This window comes from Cervus canadensis, chromosome 24 (assembly GCF_019320065.1).
Source record: "Cervus canadensis isolate Bull #8, Minnesota chromosome 24, ASM1932006v1, whole genome shotgun sequence".
NCBI classification, from domain to species: Eukaryota; Metazoa; Chordata; class Mammalia; order Artiodactyla; family Cervidae; genus Cervus; species Cervus canadensis.
In genome coordinates, this window is record NC_057409.1 from 40,199,917 (window position 1) to 40,221,586 (window position 21,670).

At 43.3% G+C, this 21,670-nt stretch overlaps 1 protein-coding gene across 3 annotated transcripts in view; it reads right to left on the reverse strand.

The window, feature by feature from the left end:
• Positions 1-10,860: 10,860 nt before the first annotated feature.
• PARD3B (par-3 family cell polarity regulator beta) overlaps positions 10,861-21,670 on the reverse strand; it is a 1,123,961-nt gene continuing 1,113,151 nt past the window's right edge. For all 3 annotated transcript variants that reach the window (XM_043445039.1, XM_043445040.1, XM_043445041.1), the window contains one exon: positions 10,861-15,665. In XM_043445039.1, the coding sequence (XP_043300974.1) occupies positions 15,308-15,665 (358 nt within the window). In that variant the 3' untranslated portion in view covers positions 10,861-15,307. The remainder of the gene's footprint in view (positions 15,666-21,670) is intronic.

Below are 21,670 nucleotides of genomic sequence, written 5' to 3' on the forward strand. Positions count from 1 at the left end.
CCAAGAATGCAATCAGCTGCAAGTAATATAATCCCCAACAAATGCTGGTTTATTACTTGAAAAGGGTATATCTAGGAGCTCAGTGATGTCATCAGGACTCTTAGATTCTTTCTGCCTTTGTTGAGAGTGAGAACACAACAATAGTTTATAGCACGGACCCTGTAGCACACTGGGTGGGTTTTTACAAATTTCATTCTCTGCAAATAGGGGTAATAATATACTCCACCAATGGCGCTGATGGAGTAAATGAATTAATACATTAAATGTGCCCAGAACTATGCCTGGTGTGTGTTAAATGCTCAGTAATTGTTGGCTATTTTAAATTCTATTTCTGCATCATCATGCTTAGCACACTGGGTTTTGACAAAGCATCTTCAGTTTATCACCTCATGGTTACAAGATGATTGTTGGGCTTCTAGCCATCATATCCAGGTCCCATGCAGGAAGAGAAGGGACAAATAAGGGAGAAGCAGTCAGGTTTGCTGTTTGTATATGGAAATTAATCACTCAGATACTTATGCTTATTTTTCACCGGCTAGAACCATGACTTATGACCTCATCTATGTTGAAGGAGAGTGTAGGAAAGTAAGTCTTTTTTTAATACAACGTGGAATTTGGATGGCCAGACACACATTGTACCCATCTCTGGCTGACTTATCCCCAGGCCCTGGAAAATGGTGACCTTTTCAGGAATGGCGGGTGGGAGAAACACAGGAAGGCATTGGCAGGGTCTTTGCAGTCTGTCATTGGTACTTCAATGTGCACCAGTCTTAGCTACACACTGGGAAAAGATTTTGATGCAGGGCTGGTGGGAGGTGTAGAGATAGGGGGAGAGAGACCCTCCATACTTAGGGTAGTCTTGGGTTGGATTGTGAATCTCCAAAAAGTATGTTCGAATCCTGAACTCTGATACTGTGAACAGGATCTTATTTTGGAATAGAGCCTTTGCAGATATAGTGAAATTAAAATGGGGCCATATTGGATTACCCTAATCCAATGCTTGGCATCCTTGTAAGAGTGAAATTTGGGCACAGAGATACTCAGGTAGGATGCCATGTAATGATGGAGGCAGGGGTTGAGGCCTGCTTTAACGCTGATGTACTCCTGAGGTTTGGGGAAAAGGAAAGCTTTTCTTTTCCTGGGTTCAGACTACTGTGTCTTTGGCACTAGAGATGAATCATCCAAATGGCCTTGCAGTTACCACTACTGGAGGTGACAGGAAAGGACCCATGGGGAGGTGTTGGAACCCCAGCCAGGAGCAAGTGGGGGAGAAGTCTGGGCAAGGGCGCTGTTAGGGGAGATCAACCTGGTCAGCACAGCCTCTGTCTCAGAACATTCTCACCTCATTTCATTCCTCTGTCACTCATCCTGGTGTCCTAGGATTCAGCCAGACAGCTTGAATCCTACATAAGTTGCCCTACCTTCTGGAAGTCTCAGAGGTCCCTGTGGTACCACTCCACTGGCTTAACTTGGCCCAGGGTTTCTGAACATCCCCCACCTCTTTTTTGGAACCATGATGTGATTGTTATTGTATATATCTGTAGCATTATTTACTTAATATTTAAGTCATTTTGCTTTTAATGAAAACTTATTGTACTCCCATAAAGTGGAAAAAAAAAGCCTGGATCATTGTTTACTAAATAGAAGAGAATTTATAATAAACACAATAAAGTTATAAAACTCATGCTAGAACCTTAGTGGGCTCTCTGTTAGTAAAAGAGCTTAACAAATTGTGAAGGCATGTTGAAATCATACAAGCATCTGTCACAGTCTTCTTATAGGAAGCAGAGAACCGGAAGGGAAATACTTTCTCTTTTTTTAATTTAAAAAAAAATTTAAATTTTTTAAAAATTGAAGGATAATTGCTTTACAGAATTTTGTTTTCTGCCAAATATCCACAAGTCAGCCATCGGTACACATGTCCCCTCCCTCTTGACCCTCCCTCCCGTCTCCCTCCCAGCCCACCCCTCTAGGTTGATACAGAGCCCCTGTCTGAGTTCCCGAGTCATGCAGCAAACTCCCATTGGCTGTCTGTTTTACGTATACATCTCAGTCTCCTTCCTCCCCCCACCCCATGTCCGTAAGTCTGTTCTCTATGTCTGTTTCTCCATTGCTGCCTTGCAAATAAATTCATCGGTATCATTTTTCTTATAGTGGTAGTGAGTCCTAATCAGAGTCAGATTCTTGTAACTGTTCAGTGGCTAAGTCATGTCCAACTCTTTGCGACCCCATGGACTGCAGCATGCCAGGCTTCCCTGTCCATCGATACCTCCTGGAATTTGCTCAAATTGATGTCCATTGAGTTGATGATGCCATCCAGCCACCTCATCCTCTGCCGTCCCCTTTTACTTTTGCCTTCAATCTTTCCCAACATCAGGGTCTTTTCCAGCGAGTTGGTTCTTCGCATCAGGTGGCCAAAGTATTGGAGCTTCAGCCTCAGCACAAGTCCTTCCAATGAATATTTAGGGTTGATTTACTGAAGGTTTGACTGGTTTGATCTCCTTGCAATCCAAGGGACTCTCAAGAGTCTTCTCCAGAGCACCACAGTTCAAAAGCATCAATTCTTCAGCACTCAGCTTTCTTTATGGTCCAACTTTCATACCCATACATGACTACTGGAAAAACCATAGCTTTGACTGTACAGACCTCTGTTTCAGCAAAGTGATGTCTCTGCATTTTAGTATGCTATCTAGGTTTGTCATAGATTTCCTTCCAAGGAGCAAGAGTCGTTTAATCTCATGGTTGCAGTCACTATCCACAGTGATCAAATAATTTTTGATTATTTGCAAGAGTCAGGGCTAATAATGGTAAGTAGCACTGAGCTTCTATTGGCCAATACATTGTTACATACTCTCTACATCATCTTCTGAGGTCAGTATGATCATCACCACTTTAGAGACAGGTAGCTGAAGACAAGAGATGGTCAATAACTAGCTGGGTCCCCCAGCCTGTCAATACAAGAGCCACTGGCAGGCCGTCCACCACTGTGCCTGATTCTCAGATGGTCCATCCCCCCTCTGAGAAGTCGGGGAGGCTGGAGAGGACATTTGCCAGGTAGTCCATCTCAACCTTGGTCCACGATGACCCTGTTCATCAACCCCACTCCAGTGAGTTGGCTGGGGCAGGGTGATGGTGTAGGATCCAAGTGGCAGAGAGCTGTAATGCCTTAGTGAAGACCCTGGAGGGAGTTGGGAACACCTCTAAGGAAGGGTGGGGATATCCTGATGCCAGGTCCTTGGGAAGGAGACCTCAGGCTTCTCAGTAGAGCATGGCTTGCACTTGTAGCCATGAACACTCAGGTTTCCCCACCCCAGCCTTTCATGGCACAGGCCTGGTTTGTATCTTGGGGAAGGTGACTGATGTTACGGTAGAAGCAAAGTTCTGTGTTCTGAGACAAAGCCAGGTTTCATACAACTGACACCTATAAGACAGTTGATTTACCTGCAGGAATTCATATGCCAGTTGCTCCACTGTGTTCTCTGCTGGGGGCCTGCAACCTGTCGCTTGATTTTGCAGAGCACAGCCCAGAGAACAGGAGCCTTTGAAAGTGGGTCCCAAAGCAGTGTGGCAGCACCTCTCTGAGGCTTCCCCTTTAAAGCCTGGATAGGAAAAAAATCACCATGAAGAGGCACAGCCCCAGGCCAAACACTGTCACACTGAGAAGGTCAAGAGAGGGTCAGGAAAGAAACGGATATTGAAAGGCCACCTGGAGAGCAGGGCTCTGACTGGGTCTCCATCACCCCCTCCCTGCCACCCATCTCACACCTGGGGGGTCGGGAGGCAGATGCTGGGAGGGTACAACGCAAAGGCCCTTTCCCCATCATCCCAAATGCTGTTTATCAAAGGGATTTGGATTCCTAGGTGGTGGAGGCGTTCAAAGCTTGAAACTGGGAAGGTATAACGTGACTAAAAAGCTGCTTTAATAAAGCACAGGGCTGGGTTTGAGCTGCTCTCTCCATAAATCAAAGGGTGACACCATCGTCTCTCTGAAGATCAGCAAGACAGCGCATTGTGGGGCTGGGACGGCTCTTAAATCTAATCAACGGCTCTTTGAGCAAAAATATAGCCGTGACTGGAGGACAGAGGTGGCTGCACGCTGGAAAATATCCTGAGGAGCACGCACATTTCCCAGGTGATAAGAATGCTGAATGCTTCTGAGCCGAGACACCTTGGAAAACAATTAGCCAGAGAAGCAAGATAACCTGTTGAAATTATGGCCCTGCACTTTACTGCTCTCAATAAATTTTCTGGCAGCCTCTCTCCAACTCAGGGTCCTGGGCTGCTTATATCTTTAATAGTTGGGGGAATTAAGTCATCAAAGTTTCATCTACCTGTCTGACTTCAGCCCAAAGTACAACTTATTTGCCTGGATACCTTTCAAAACTGCTGTCTACATAGATTATAATTTAATATATAGTGGAACTAACACAAGGCTGCCTGTTTCTTGAGTCTGAAATGTCAAAATCTGCATTTACACGTTCTGAATTTTCTTCCATGTTGCACACGCTTTAAATAGTAATCACAATGTAAGCTATGAAGAATTAGAAGAAATTGCACAGAGATTTACCTTTAATCCCTACTATTCATGAGTGTAACAAGGAATCCTGTGGACTCAGAGCTGGATTTTAGATCAGAGCTTCCACTTTACTAGCAATAGCTGGTTCTAATGCTTTTAGAGCCTCAATTTTCTTACCTCTAAAATGGGGATAATGTCCTTCTTAATAGATATGGAGAGAAAAATAAAACGGAAGCAACTAGCATGGTTCTTATGTTAGTTCATAACTCAACAGATATCAGCCCTCCCCTTTCTAGTAAGGGCTGATGATTTGATGAATTTTCCAGTTCAACTCACATAGTGCTTTCAACTGGGCCAGTTTTTTTTTTTTAAGAGTTTTTTGAAATGAACCATTTTTAAAGTCTTTATTTAATTTGTACTGTATTGCTTCTGTTTTATGTTTTGGTTTTGTAGTTGAAAGCTTCTCTGCTGGCTCAGATGGTAAGGAATCTTCCTGTAATGCAGGAGACCTGGGTTTGATCCCTGGGTTGGGAAGATCTCCTGGAGAAGGAAATGGCAATCCACTCCAGTATTCTTGACTGGAGAATTCCATGGACAGAGGAACCTGGCCAGCTATGGTGCCTGGGATCACAAAGAGTCATACATGTTTGAATGACTAACACTTTCAATTTCACTTTCTTTGTAGCTGAAAGGCATGTGGGATCTTACCTCCTTGACCAGGGATCAAACCCTGCATTGGAAGGTGAGTCTTAAATACTGGACCGCCAGGGACATCCCTGGGCCAGTTTCATTTACCCATTTGTGTGAGCGATTCTCTCAGGTGCCCAAATCCCTAGAGCCCCTAAGTAATTATTCTAGTTGGGTCTGAAATTCCAAGGGCAAGTTTCTTAATTCATTTAAGACTCTCTTTTCTCATAAAGTTTGAGGGTTAAATGGGATAAGACATGAAAAACATTCAGGCTAGTATCTAGCAATTGTTAAGGACCGAATCATATTGGCTATTATAATGATTAACCTACAACCCTTCCTCATCCCCATCACATAACCTGTCCTTACCCTCTCCCTCAAATCATACGTATTGGGAAGTTTCTTATCTCTGTACAGACACTTGTGTTCTGTTCTTCACCTAGAAAGTCAACATCCTTCTTTGCTTGGCCTGTTTATATTCTTGTCCTTGAAGGTTGTATTTCAGGTATCACATCATCCGTAAGACCTACTGATCCTGTCTACACCCAAAGTCAGAAGTCCAGCTTCTCTGGCAGAGCACACTTCTCTCAAGAACTCACTACATTCAGCTTTGAGTTTTGGTTCTTTGTATACTTGTTTTTCTTTCCTCCTCAGGTCCTTAACAAAATCTGAGGCTCCTCCATGTCTGTGGGCCTCTGCTGCATTTTCCTGAAGTATCTGTTGGGCCACAATGAATCTCTCTTTATTTTTGAATGTCATTGGAGTGACTAAGCAGAAGAGCTTCAAGGTCAAGGGTTGTTACCAGGTAGACCATATTTAGGGTATTGCACATTCATTATTGGGCTTCCCAGGTGGTGCTAGTGGTAAAGTCCCAGCCTGCCAATGCAGGAGATGTTAAGAGAAGTGACTTTGATCCCTGGGTTGGGAAGATTCCCTGGAGGAGGAAATGGCAAGCCACTCCAGTATTCTTGCCTGGAGAATCCCATGGATGGATGAGCCTGGTGCACTGTGGTTCATGGGGTTGCAAAGAGTTGGACACAACTGAGCATGCATGCACGCACATTCATTATTAGGCAGCAAACTTAGGTATTTGGCATTGTTTGAGGAGGGTAACCACTAGCCAAATAAAAGTTCAGGTCAAAAGGATGATAGTTGGATGATAAGTGTGTTCACAGTTGTGAAGCATCTCCCCTCCTCTTCCAAAGGACATGGGTTTCTTTGAGAGTCCAGTGAAGGTGCAGGGATGAAGTGCATTAGCCAAAACATGCTAAGGAAGAAGCTTCTGATGTAAGCTGGTGACGTACCCACTCACATGGCAGAGAGCTCACTCAGGACTAGTATAGTGTGCTGGGAACATAGTAGGGTCTCAGAAAACACTTCATGAAAAAAGGAAGTTGCACTTTTTTTCCCTCTGAGCTGGAGTACCTGGGTGACTCTTCCATGCCTTGGTTTCTTTAGCTGTAAAATAAGAATGAGTCTGATGTTCTCTAACTATATGAGAAGCAAAAATCACCATTATCAGAAAACATTCAGCCAATGAAGTAAACAATAGTTAGTATAAACATGGCCACCAAAAAAGAAATCTCAATTGTCAAGACACTTACAGAAGTGATCTCTAGTTTCTTTGGATATGCCTAAGGTAGTGTTCATTAAACCTCTTAATTTAGTACCATTGTATGAAAGACTCCTTACAGAAAGTCAGGGAACCATCCAAACTTATCACCTACGGTTCTTGAAAGGAACAAATAATTCAAGTGATTGTAAAGCACTTGCCTAAAATCCAAGGAATTATACAATAATAGTAGTCATCTATCACTAAAAAAAGTATTTCCATCTTGGTAGGTTGCAAGTAATACATTTTCTCTCTACTTAAGTTTCTCTTTACTCTCTAGATAATGCATTGCCCATTGCATTGAAAATTTCGTAGCCTGCTTCATGCTTAAAGTTGTAACCTGGCCTGCTCACATGAGCTAGCACTTTTCACCTCGAGAATAATACCAGGTGATCTTTAACAACAGGACTTAGAGATATATGATTTGGGCTGTGAACTGGAACGTCAGTACTGCAGCAATTCAGGGAAAGAATCCTCACACCTCATTTCTTCATTCAAATGAATTCAACAAATATTTCTTAAGTGCATGGTCAGAGCCAGGCAATGTGTTACAAATACGATACTCCTCAGAAGGCCACACAGACATGGAAACCAATCACTGTAATAGAGGTAATAAAAGTTTTATTGACGGTCTGCGGAAAGGATCTCAGTAATACTGGATGGAATTGCCAGCTCTGTCTTGGGAGGAGGCTGTGGCAGGTAACTTGGTTGGTTTAGTCGCTGATAACTGAGTCCCTCCGAGCTAAGCAGAAAGGAACTTCATGTGGGGAGTTAGATTCCCAGGTGGCTCAGCGCTAAAGATTCTGCCTGCAATGCAGGAGATGACAGTCGATCCCTGGGTCAGAAAGATCGATCCTCCTGGAGAAGGAAGTGGCAACCCACTCCAGTTTTCTTGCTTGGAGAATCCCATGGACCAAGGAGCCTGTTGGGCCATAGTCCATGGGGTCACAAAGAGTCTGGCATGACTGAAGAGATTAAGCACAGCACAGGTGTTGTCGGTGTAGGAAGGGCTAGAGAGTGCTCCGGGCAGGTCTTCCAGGAATAAATCTCAGAATGTTACAGAACCGGCCCACTGAAGGAGTTGCTACCCAGAAAGTCAGGGCCCTGAAAAGCCATTACCCCAGCTGTGGGCAACAGGGTTACGCTGCCTCGGCTGTGGTCCTTGCTAAAACAGTGGATGTCCCTCACGTGGCCTCTTGACCCCCAGGAAGCCAGAGACCAGACATCCCTCCAGTGACACCAGATGCCTCTGCACTCTGCTTGCCCACAGAAGCACGCCCGGGCCTCAGTAGTCTGTCTTCCAGAGTGTTCGGTCTGACCAGTGGAGGCTGGGCTGCATGGCCCAAGCTGGGAGGAAATCTGGAGAGGGTGGTCTCTAGGTTTCATGCCTCTGACCTGCAGTAAGTCTTGCTCCAAGAGGGTACGACGGTGGATATGAAGGAGCCAACCTCCAGTGTCTGCCTTCAGGTCTTCATGGAGAAAGAGTCAGTGGGTCTGGGATCTGAAGGAAGGGTGAGGAGCCACAGGTCAGAGGGCATTTTGAGCAGGGGAGGCTCTGCCTGTTGCATTTACTACGTACTGCTGTGGTGCAAAGCTGTTAAATGCACCCCTGGTTCAAATAAATGAAAGTAATTTGAAACAACACTAGCACAAGATGTAAAATTAGGAGTAAGGAGACTTGAGGAGAGAAAGGCACAGTGGGCTGATTTTGGAGGGCTTTGGACGTCAGACTTTAAGCCATAAGTATTAACCACAGAAAGACTTTGAGGAGTGTGTGTTTGTGTATATGTGTGTGTGTGAGAGAGAGAGAGAATGGAGAAGGAGTCATGTGTATATGTGTGTGTGAGAGAGAGAAAGAGAGAGAATGGAGGCAAGGATTCATTTTCCTTGACTGCTGGGCAACTATGTGTGCTATATATAGCAGTATTCTAGTAAACATATAACTATGTTTTATGTACTGATGTGCTGGTAATGTTTAACAACTGACTCTCCAGAAGGGAAAAAGTCCTGATTTGTAGGGTATGCTAATTCCTGTGTTGTGAATGCTTCGAACATGACCTATTTCAAGCTACCAATGTGACATCACTGAACATGGAGTTGGGAAGAAATGCAGATAGTTAGCTCCTGGGAGCTGGTTCAAACTGGCCCCATAACTCCTATGTTTGTCCTGTAAGTTTATTCTTAAAAAAACCCCATAAGATGTATAGTAGTTTCATTTCACAAATGGTAAAACTGAGGCCTAGAGAGAGAAGCATTTTATGCAAGGTTATGTCGCTAATTAGTGGTTGAACCTAATTTTAGCAGCAGAGGGGGACAACAGAGGATGAGATGGTTGGATGGCATCACTGACTCGATGGATGTGGCTTTGAGCAAGCTCTGGGATTTGGTGATGGACAGGGAAGCCTCATGTGCTGCAGTCCATACATCGCAAAGAGTCAGACATGACTGAGCGACTGAACTGACTGACTGTGTGCAAAGCCAGTGTTATTTCAACAAGACAATGCTGCCTCCAGACTAATTTGGTCAGCTTTCTGTTTCAAAAAGTTCCTCTGGGAGTGCAGGGCAGAGGTTGATATCACAGTGTGAGAGAGTATTAGACGATGTTTAAGTGAATCAGTGTCCATGTGTTCCAATAAAATTTTATTTACAAAGGTGGTGGGGTCTGTATAGTACAGAGGTGGGTCAGAAGGAAGCTAAATAAGAGGCAGAGATCACAGAGGAGCGGCTGAGAAGTGATGGCGCTGAATGAAGCCCATGGAAGGATGTTAGGAAGAATGGATGTATTTGACAGAAGTGCAGGGTGGAATTGCCGGCCTTCCATCTCATGAGATGGGGACGGTTATGGGCAAGGAGCAGAGTTATATATGGTGAGTCAAGGATTATTTCTGGATTTTTTGGTTTTTAACTGTGAACATGGTGATGCAATTGGTCAGCACAGAGACACAAGAAGGAGGTTTCTTTGGAGAAAGCTTGTTTTCAGTTTGGACAAGTTGAGTGCAAAGGGCCTTTGGAAGGCCCAAGGAGGGATGTCCAGTAGGAAAGTGGAAATGCATGTACTCAGGAGACAGATCAGAGCTGGAGATTGTGAGCAAATCCGTCTAGGATGGTAGCTGAAAGGCTGTGGATGAACTTGAAGAGAGAGTGAGAAGAGGGTTGTGAGTAAGCCAGTAAAGTTGCTTGGGAAACATATGGATGGTCTCAAGGAAAACCAGCTCCGAATCCTGTTTCTTTAGACAGGGTGAGCGTGATCCTGGCATAAGAGAGGGGGTCAACTGTGTCGGATGCATTTGTGAATTCTGTGATGTGGTGCCCAAATCCCACTTCAGGAATGAAAGGCCATTCTCCAGCTACTGTGAATATGTCCCAAAGATGACCCCCAGCTGTCAACCCTTTTGGGGATTGCCTCACCTGAAGAAAACTGCCTGGTTCTGGGTCTCTCCTCCTTTCAGGGGTAGCCCATACCCCCTGACAGAGATGGTGGGATAAATGCCCCTCTCCTGTGTCCACACTTGGGACAACTCTATGGGGCCACTGAAGCTCCAGATTTCCTCGTGGAGTTGGCTGAGCCCAAGCTGGAAGGGCACGCAGCTCAGCTTCTCCCTCTCTGCTCCATCCTATCTTCTTCCTCTGTCTTCTGTAGGTTCTGAATCCAAGTGCTCTCCCAAATAAACACTCTGCTTGCTCATTGTCATCTCAGCATCTGCTCTGGGGAGCCCAGCATGTGGTTAGCCAGGTGGCTCAGTGGTGAAGAATCCACCTGCAATGCAGGACATGTGGGTTCTATCCCTGGGTTGGGAAGATCCCCTGGAGAAGGAAATGGCAACCCTCTCCAGTTTTCTTGTCCGGAAAATCCCATGGATAGAGCAGCCATGGGGTTGCAAAGAGTCGGACACTACTTATCGACTAAACAACAGCACATGATGCCACTAGTTCCCAGTGTCCTCGGCCCTATGATGTTGCTGTTCTAGGGTGGGCAGGACCAGACCTACCCATTCATTCATCAAATCTTAGTACAAGTCAGTGCTGGGTGAAAACCAGGACTCTCTTACTGACTGAATAAAGCTTTATTTTAATGCAAAATAAACAAGAAAAATTTATATATTCATATATAACAATATCCAAAATGTTTCTGTGGTACAAATGGGATCATCCAAAAAAGACCGTAAAGAATTCATTCTCCACCCTCAATCATATGCCAAAATATGATTTCACATAATTTATCTTCAGAACTTATGAACAGACTTGGTATCATATAAGCAAAGGAAAACACTAGAAAAAGTGACTGTAAAAACAGCAGGTTTTGTTTTTATGTTCCCAGTAGTAAACAGCACTGCAGTCAGCATAGATGGAACGTAACACTGTCTGAAAGAGCTGAGTCAGGAGACAGTCTGGGTGGTGAGTTCACTCTCCACTCTGCGCTGTAGTGAAGCCCACCTTTAAACATCAGGCTGTGTGAGCTTCTATTACTATTTAAGGACATGAGGGAGAAAGAGTTCCCCTTAGAAGCTGAGCTGCATATGAGATTCTAGGCTTATTTTAGATATCTCACTTTCATTCTCCTTTTTATAAGAAAGGTGACTTTGTAGGGATATCTTACAGAGACTCCTCTTTCTGGTCTCATTGTGGCATCATTTCCACTTAAGTCGGTGTGAACTGGGAGTACAGAGAAATACCATCGTGGGCTGTTTCTGACTCCCAACACCCTTCTGCCTAATTGCACTAAATCTGGACTGAGTTGAATTTTGCTCATGGACTCAGAAAGCAGCAGGGTGTCTACCCAATTTAGCACCAATTTGAAGGCTGTTCATTGTAAATTTCAGAGTTTAATGCTGATGGGAATTTTATAGACACACATTGCTGTCCACACTGAATTCTCCAGCTCTCTCTATCCCCCTGAAATACTAAGATGTTCCTCCAAAGAAAACGAAGGGACATATCAACCCTATGCATAGCAACTCTAAAACTTATCAGGTGGATTTCCTTCAGAAAATAGATTTCATTCAAGAAGTTCATAAATCTTCGGAAGGAATAATGAATCATGTTTTAATTTTGTTATTGGTGGCAAAAATCAAGCTACAGTGAAGTCTCGAATCTCTATCAGTTCGTGTGCATAGAGTTTCCTCCTCGGGGTGACGGTGCTCTTGATTATAAGATCTTTGCTCTGTACTATACTGTGAAGTCAACACATACAGATCTAAAAACCTAACAAGGAGCTTCACAGTAAATTTCCCCCCACTTTTTGTTGTTACTCAACCATGATTTGAGAAAATACTCCTGACTCTGAACTTTCCTTTCATCCAGTGATGTGATATTGTGGGGAAGCAATATTATACGAAGCATGATCCTGACACAGCCCAATGACATGAAGGGTTAGTGAGATGTTGTGTTTCTTCTCTCCCTTGTAGAGGACTGAGTTCTCCTGCATCTAAAAGTATTCCGTGGTCTGCTCCCTTACATCTCTCTACTCCTGCAAAAAGGGACAGAAAGAGAGCTCCTTAAAATATCTAGTGACTTGAGGTCAACACATCACTCCAAGCTCTGGATGACCCAGTGGTCAGATCAGGAGCCAGGCAGGTGTACATTGATGGGTTTTCAGCTCACCAAGCTCTCAGTGCCATCTTCTCTTGGGGGAGTATTTGCATTCTGAGCTACAAGGAGACACCTGACTGAGTTTTACCAAGGCCAAAAATAAATCAGGAACTATTTCCCCCTACTAGGAGCCCACTGATTATAGCCTGGTCTTCTTAATACCCTAAACAACCTGTTCTTCTGAATACTGGGAAGGAGTTCCATAACCTCTGGGTGGTGACAGTTGGGTTGGCTCACAGGCATTTATAAAGCTTACATTCAAGCTGTTTTAACTGTTACTGGACTTGATGAAGACTGTCATACACAGTGTTGGCTTCTTCTGGGTAAGGTCAAATAGGTCATGTGTTATACTTCAAGGAGGAAAAGAAAACTGCTATAATCTGTTCCCGTTACTTTTAATAGTACATTCACATCCTTGGCTGCCCCTCAGAATTAGCAATTGCTTTACCGCCTGTGTATACAACACAAAAGGGCCTCCCACCTGGCTCAGTGGTAAAGAATCCACCTGCCACTGCAGGAGATGCCAGTTCGACCCCTGGGGCAGGAAGATGCCCTGGAGGAGGAAATGGCAACTTCACTCCAATATTCTTGCCTGGAAAAGTCCATGGACAGAGGAGCCTGGTGGGCTACAGTCCATGGGGTGGCAGAGTGGGACACGACTGGGCAACCGAGCACACACACACTCAAAACCATGCTTGGAGCAGCTCTCCTTGAGCCTTAGTGCAGGAGATGCCACACTCGCAAGGTGGCCACGTGGTGAAAAGATGGGCATTCTTCCTGCTGGGGCTGCTCTGTTTCACCTTCCATCACTGCCCGCTGGGGGAACTTGGCCTTAATCCACAAGGAAACCTCTGACTTGGCTATATCCAGTAGTCTACAGAGATTTGGTTAAACTATGGAACATTCTGAAGAGCTGGCTTTTATTGCTTCAAAATACATCCTACTTCTCTCATCATTGTCGTCTTGAAGGTTTATGTAGCTCGAGGGAAGGCAGCTTGCAGCTTGTTGGTAGGGAAACCCTATGGCTTACCTACACTCCACGTTGAGGTGAGAAGGGCCCAGTCCTCAACCCCAGAACAAATTGCAAACAATCTAAAGGTGCCTGGCTTAAGAGAGATGACAGAGGGCCAAAAACAACTCGACAATCTATTCTCAAGAGGGCCGTAAGTAAACTGTAGTTTAGAAAATGATACCTCTTAAAGTTCAGTAAATAACACTAGTTAAGTCTAAACCCAGCAGCTGCATCATTCTTGGTAACAGAACTATATTTTAAATTAAAAAAAAAATACTAAAGTGGGCAGGATAGATACTCTATGTATTCAATAACATCAATACTATAATTTATTAAATCCTAGCAGTCAGAGGTATTCTAATCTCAGCCAGAATGTCTGAACTGAGCTCAAGACATTTTTGGGGGAAGGGACTGAAGAAGGAATGTAAAAAGGCTTAGAGGACTGCAAGGGTCACTGAGCAATTTGAGTTGCTTCTCCCATGCTTTGCTGTTTCTCAGTCTTGTGTTCTCATTTGGGTCAGGGTTTAGAGGTTCTAATCTATGTTGAAATAAGTAGAATATATGTGCAAAGCTCTAAAGAAATGTGAGGGATTTTGGAGGGTGGGGTTTTAGCTTTGTAAAGCCATAAGACCTTTCCCCAACTGGAGACCTTGGCCTTAGTCTTGCTCTGACTTGTGTTAATGAAATATAGCAGATGTAGAATGATTTAGTTTTATGCTCCTTCTCCCTTCCCTTCTGGTTTGTTGTTTTTCTTTTTTTTCTCTTCTTCATCAAACTTTCCAGAAAGTATTTTTTCCCCCCTTCTCCATACTGGTAATCATACACCTTCATAAACACGCACACATACACACACACTACTATTGCTTGCTAGTTATCATTCCCAAAGAGCACCGTCAGCCCTTTCCCGACCCTGGGTGCATCTGGTGCTGTTTGGCACTGAGTCTAGAATTGGCATCTTCAGAGCACTGCTTCCTGTGTGACCTCACCAGCGGGTCCTCTCTTTCCTGAGTACATCTCCGCTCTCAAGTGGGAGTCTTAAAGTAAAGGCCCCAGTTACAATAATGACAATCAGGAGATTTGGGGTGAGTCTGAAGCCAGATATCTCTATGCTATCTTGCCTAGGATGTGGGAGGAAGGAAGGTGAGGACCATGGAAATTTTAGCCTTTTAATCTGATTGCCTTGATTCTAGGCATAGATTTGTTCTGGAAGCTCCGACTAGCTTTGTGAATTCTCCCAGGACACTAATACTGCATTCACATCTTTTATATAAAAAGTGAGGAAACGTGAAATGCTTATACCAAGTGAGTGGTACTGAGAACCTGAGAAATGCTACAAATAAATGCAGCCTTCCTCTGGGTACAAAACATTTCAAGGAGCTCACTCTTCATGTTTGTTTTCTCAATGTGAAGACTACTCTCTTAGGATGCCCATATTTGTTGCTACTCTTCACAGACCTAACAACTTAAGGAGGTGGCTGCAGCTTAGCTTCTGAATGGATGATGTCCCAAACAGACTGGCCCCTCTCCCCTCCATGACGCCAATGCTATGCATGTTTGTGTTCCAGGGAGGTGGCCATGCTGTAGATCTCCACTGCTATTTGCCTGCTCAACTGCCACTCTCAGTGAACTGAACAATTGAAAACGTATTTCAGATATCAGACAGTTTTGTTTTTATGGCCCTATCCTTCCTTTTCCTTCTGATTTCCCTCCCCAAACTCCTACTCCATTCTTTCTGATTAGTGGTCAAGTGTTGCAGCTTCAGTGAGAAAAATCTACTCTGTACCATAGAGAATTCTTGATATGAAGAAGGCCTTAAGGTGTAGGAAGGACAAAGGTGCTGTTGGATGTCTTCCGTCCTGGGCTGGGCTGGGCTGAGCTTGGTGGTGGTCAGCTACACGGCTGCGGTCATGGGGTTCTTCTGCCTGGGATCCTGGGTTCGATAGGGATACTGATCTGGGCTGCTCCCTCGGAGCCCTGGTCTGCCCATTTCTGGGTAGGCTGGTACTCTGTGGTGCTGAGGAGGGGAAGGCGGGACATCTTGTCGGAAAGGTCCTTTGTGCTGGGGGGCTGGTGGCGGTGGATAGTACTGGGGATACCGGAGATCTGTGACTCTCAGGTCTGGGGGGCGAGGATAGCTTCCTTTGGGTGGATGCACAGGATGAGCCCCTGGGTAATAGGGAAGCTCCCTTTCCTTGTAGAGCCCTCGAGATGCGGCTGTCAGGTAGTCCACGGGATCTGCTGGTCCTCCCCTAGAAAGAGAAGACGAGACACATATCAGTGACCACTAAGCTGGTTGCCCAGCTGACGACCACATTCCTCAGCCTCCCATGCAGCCTGGTGTGGCCACAGACTGGATTTGGCCAGTGAGATGTGAATAGCCATGATGCATACCCTGAAAAGGAAGAAAGGGACCCTCTCCTCTTCCCTCCTTTCTGTTGGCTGCTAAGAGTGGCCATAATAAAGATCATAAGGAGAAAGCCACATGCTGAGGAAGGCAGAAGAAGAAGAAGAAAACAGCCTGATTCCTCTACACCATGAAGCCACCATGTCAGTTAGGTGCCTAACAGAAATTTTCTTCTATCTTGTTTATATGTTGGCCTTTATTATAGTAACCAAGCGAGTTCCCTAAACAAGGCTGAGTTTGGCTCTGTTAATACTAGTAATGGTTCACCCCCTTCCTTCTCCACCTCCCTGAATCCTGACATAGACATGGTGGTAGAAATGCACATGTTATCTGGAGTCATAAACTTCCCAGGGAATGAACTCACTTCTCTCCTAGGTCCGTGGGCTATTCTTCACACAGGCCATATAGTCTTGGTCTAACTCTGGTTGGCTTCTGTGACACATCTGTGTGGATTAGTATGCCCTCTTTCCAAAGTTCCTGGAAGAAGTCCCAACTAAGAGTCTGGAATTATCCACCTATAACTTTGATATGAAGCAATTCTACTGCAAAGTCAGTAAGTACCACCCAGCCGGTAGCAGATTGGGAAAAGTCAAACCAGCTGTAAGTTGCACTGTGTAATGAGTAGGCACACAGAAAGGTCCAGGGCAAGAATAAACACTAACATAAAGCGACCCTGTCTGGATCTCTCTGCTAAGACAACAAGCATCTTCTGATCCATTTGCCATAACAGAAGCAATACGTCTCTAAACAGTGTACAGATGACTGCATCTTATCTAGCCTGGGGTTAAACAGATGAGTTCTGTTTGCAGCTCTTAAAATCCCATAAACCTTCTGTGCACATATTCCCTAACATCATGCCCAAATCCTCCCCACTTTCTACCATTCCTCTTTTTATTATTTCTTTTTCAAGGAAAAGAGCAACAATAACAATTAATGGAAAGCTCTCCAATGTCAGAGTACAACCTGGTAGAACACTTGAAAGAAATGACAGGGCTGTAAGAATACGGTGTCTGTGGTTAATCAAGCACTGTCAATGAGGGTCACATCACCCTGTAATCTGCAGAGTTTGATGGGAAAACAGCTCTGTAAATTCCCCAAATCAATGATGGTTTGACAAGCTCCAAGCTTGAGTCCATGTGGAAAGCAGCACGTGAACATATTCAAAAGGATGAACAATAGAATTTTTCTCTACTTTTTTATGTCTTAATTTGGCTATGTGTAATAATGAAAGAGAGATCCTTGAGCCTGGGTTAATTTAGTTAGAGTTTTCAGGTAAAAAAATTAAATTGTTTGTGTACAAGTTATTATAGCATCAACTGTTATTATTCAGTGCAGTTTGCTTTGCTCTGTTTTAAATTGCCCATGACAAATAGAGCACAAATGTGTAATCTGTCACCCCAGCCCTGCGAAATAAAGGATGGGGATTTCATCTTCTCTTTCCTTTAGAATGCTATTTTTTTTTTATTTAGAAAACTTCCAGCATTCATTATATCTTTTATTGTACAATATTTTAAGCTCCCCCTCTCTCCCACCATGCTCATTTCTACTTCCTTTTGGTTCATGTTAGAGATTTTCAAAACACTTAAAAAAAAAACGCAAACAAAAAAACCCCCCTAACCTGTGTTTTCTCTCAGAATCTACTGATGATATTTCTCTGCATGAAGTGAAACATGTGGTTTTTCTGCACTCATTTTAAGCCCTGGGGATAAATCACTGACATTTGCAACACACAAACATTATCTGCCTTAAAACGAACATACAATCAATGCTCCCTCCGGACCCTCTTAGCATGAATGTTTCCTGTTTAAAATTGAAAGAGAGAAAGGAGGAATTCCAGGCCTTGGACTTTTAGGGTCCTGTTCTCTCCCTGGAGATTTCTCTCTTTTAAGACAGAATATTATAAAAGACAGGCAGGCATTGTTTTTTTTTTTTTTTTTTTGTGGAGAGACTAGCCAGATCAAGCGGTGACAGAGCAGAAGCCACCCGGATGGCCACAGCCCCCGCGCAGGCTGCGTGCACACGCTCAAGCCACTTGTCCCACGCCTCCCCCTGCCACTTGGCCACCTTGCACGGCCAGGGGAGGCTGGGGGCAGAATTCAAGATAGCTTTGTGGACTCACATTGCTTCCTCTGAGGGGAGATTTTACATCTGGGAATTTGCTTACATGTGGCAGAAACCAAGTGAGGTAGCTGTTCTTTGTCAAAAAATGAAATCATGGAAATTGTCTTTTTCTGTAGAACCCATCAAAGCAGTTATCCTTTCTAATTTTTCAGGGAGAAGACAAACAATGAGCTGGCCTATAAAAACACTCTTTAAGGTTCAAAGAGTGCGGGAAGAATTTTTCTTTCTTCGGTGGCGGGAGAGCGGGTTGCTGTTGTTTATAAAAACTCTTTGCTCAAAATTGAGGACTGGCTTTTACCAGAACTACTCAGTGCTTGCGAATATTGTGTGTGCACACACACATATCTAAAAGAACAGTTTTTAGGGAGATAAGATGGCGGAGTAGAAGGACGTGAGCTCACCTGGTCTTATGAAGATATCAAAATCACAACTAGTTTGCAGAATAACCATCGACAAAAAAAATCACTGGAACTGGCCAGAAAAGATATCCTACATCCAAAGAAAAAGAAGAAGATACAACAAGATGGTAGGGGGCATGTAATCATGATAAAATCAAGGCCCATACCTGGTAGGTAGGCAACCCACAAGCTGGAAAGTAATTATATTGCAGAAATTCTGCCAAGGAGTCTTGAGCCCCACATCAGGCTCACCAGCTGGCAGTCCTAGCAATGGGAGGAAAAGCCCCCAGAGAGTCTGGCTTTGAGGCCAGTGGGGTCGATCACAGGAATTCTGTAAGACTGGGGGAAACAGGACTCCACGTTTGGTGTAGACATAGTCTCGTGCACACCCGGACACAGGGAAAAAAAAAAAAGGAAAACAACAACACATGGAGGCAAAACAATATGCTACTAATCAACCAGTGAATCACTGAAGAAATCAAGATGGAAATAATAAAAATACCTATAGACAGATCAAGACATGACAATCCAAAGCCTATGGGTTTCAGCAATACAGTTGTACCTGAGGAGACAGGAAAAATCTCAAATAAAGAATACCTAAAGCAATTAGAGATAGAAGAGTAAACAAAGTCTAAAGTTAGCAGAAGGAAAAATGTAAAGATCAGAGCAGAAAGAAATGAAATAGAGACAAAATAATAGCAAAGATAAATGGAACTAAAAGTTGGCTCTTTTAAAAGGTAAACAAAATTGATAAATCTTAAGCCAGACCCACCAGGAAAAAAGAGAGAGGGCTCAAATCAAGAAAATTAGAAATGAAAAAGAAATTATAATGGATGCCACTGAAATACAAAGAATCCAACTGCAAACAACTATATGTCAATTAAATGAACAACCTAGAAGAAGTGGACAAATTCTTAGAAAGGTACAACCTCCCAAAACTGAACTAGGAAGAAATAGAACATATGAACAGACCAATCATAAGTACTGAAATTGAAATTGTGATTAAAAAATTCCAAACAAACAAAAGTCCAGGACCAGAAGGATTCACAGGTGAAGTCTATCAAACATTTAGAGAAGAGTTAATATTTCTGAAACTATTCTAAAAAATTACAGAGGGAGTAACACTCCTAAACTCATTCTATGAGTCTACCATCACCCTGATACCAAAACCAGGCAAAGATAATATGCACATGGACACATACACACACACACAATTACAGGCCAATATCATTGATGAACATAGACACAAAAATCCTCAACAAAATATCAGCAAACCAAATTCAGTAGTACATTAAGATGATTATACACCATGATTAAGAGGGATTTATCCCAGGGATGCAAGGATTTTTCAGCATCCACAAATCAGTGTGATACACCATATTAACAAATTGAAGAATAAAAACCATATGATCATCTCAAGGGAAGCAGAAAAATCTTTTGACAAAATTCAATACCCATTTACGATAAAAACTCTCCAGAAAGTGGCCACGAGGGGACATACCTCAACATAATGAAGGCCGTGTATGACAGACCTGTAGCCTTTGACTGTGTGAATCACAACAAACTGTGGAAAATTCTTAAAGAGATAGGAATACCAGACCACCTTACCTGTCTCCTAAGAAACCTGTATGTGGGTCAAGAAGCAACAAAGACCGAGACTTGGAACAACTGACTGGTTCAAAATTGGGAAAGGAGTACCGCAAGGCTGTATATTGCTACCCTCTTTATTTAACTTATGTGCAGAGTACATCATGTGAAATGCCAAGCTGGATGAACCACAAGTTGGAATCAAAACTGCTGAGAGAAATATCAACAACCTCAGATATGCAGATGACACCACCCTAATGGCAGAAGGTGAAGAGGAACTAAAGAGCCTCTTGATGAAAGTGAAAGAGGAGAATGAAAAAGCTGGCTTCAAACCAGTCAATCTTAAAGGAAGTCAACCCTGAATATTTATTGGAAGGACTGATGCTGAAGCTCCAATGCTGTGGCTATCTGATGTGAAGAGCTGACTTATTGGAAAAAACCCTGACTCTGGGAAATATTGAGGGCGGGAGTTGAACAGGGTGGCAGAAGATGAGATTGTTAGATAGCATCACTGACTCAATGGACATGAATCTGAGCAAACTTCGGGAGATAGTGAAGGAGAGGGAAGGCTGGCATGCTGCAGTCCATAAGGTCGAAAAGAGTTGGACACAACAACTGAACAACAACAATATAACTAGCATCATCCTCAGTGGTGAAAAGCTGAAAGCATTCCCTCCAACATCAGAAATAAGACAAGCGTGTCCACTCACCACTTTTATTTAACATAGTTTTGCAAGTCCTAGCCCTGACAATCAGAGGAAAAAAGAAATAAAAGGAACCCAAGCTGGAAAAGAAGTAAAACTGTTACTGTTTGCAAGTGACATGATATTATAAGCAGAAAATCTTAAAGATGGTACCAGAAGACTGTTAGAGCTCATCAATGAATTCGGTAAAATTTCAGGATATAAAATTAATAAACAGAAATCTGAAACATTCCTATACATTAACAAGGAAAGCTAAGAAAGAGAAGTTAAAGAAATAGTCCCATTTATAATCACATCAAAAAGAATAAAACATCTAGGAATAAACCTACCTAAGGAGGCAAGAGACTTGAACTCTGAAAACTACAACACGCTGATGAAAGAGATAAAAGATGACACAATCTGATAAAAAAGCTATACCATATACCTGGATTGAAAGAATCAATATTATCAAAATGACTACAATACCCATAGAAATCTATAAATTCAATGCAATCCCTATAAAATTACCAATGGCATTTTTCAGAGAAGTAGAACAAAAAATTTTACAATTTGTATGGAAGCTTTGGCCTTAGAGTGCAAAACGAAGCAGGGCAAAGGCTAAAAGAGTTTTCCCAAAAGAACACAGTGCTTACAGTAAGCACCCTCTTTCAACAACACAAGAGATGACTCTACACATGAATATCACCAAAAGGTCAACACTGAAATCAGACTGATTATATTCTTTGCAGCTGAAGATGGAAATGCTCTATAAAGTCAGCAAAAAGAAGACCTGGAGCTGACTGTGGCTCTGATCATGAGCTCCTTATTGCAAAATTCAGGCTTAAATTGAAGAAAGGAGGGAAAATCACTAGAGCATTCAGGTATGACCTAAATAAAACCCTTTATGATTATACAGTGGAGGTGATGAATAGATTCAAGGGATGAGATCTGGTAGGCAGAGTGCCTGAAGAACTGTGGACAGAAGTTTGTAACAGTGTACAGGAGGTGGTGACCAAAATCATCCCAAAGGAAAAGAAATGCAAGAAGGCAAAGTGGTTATC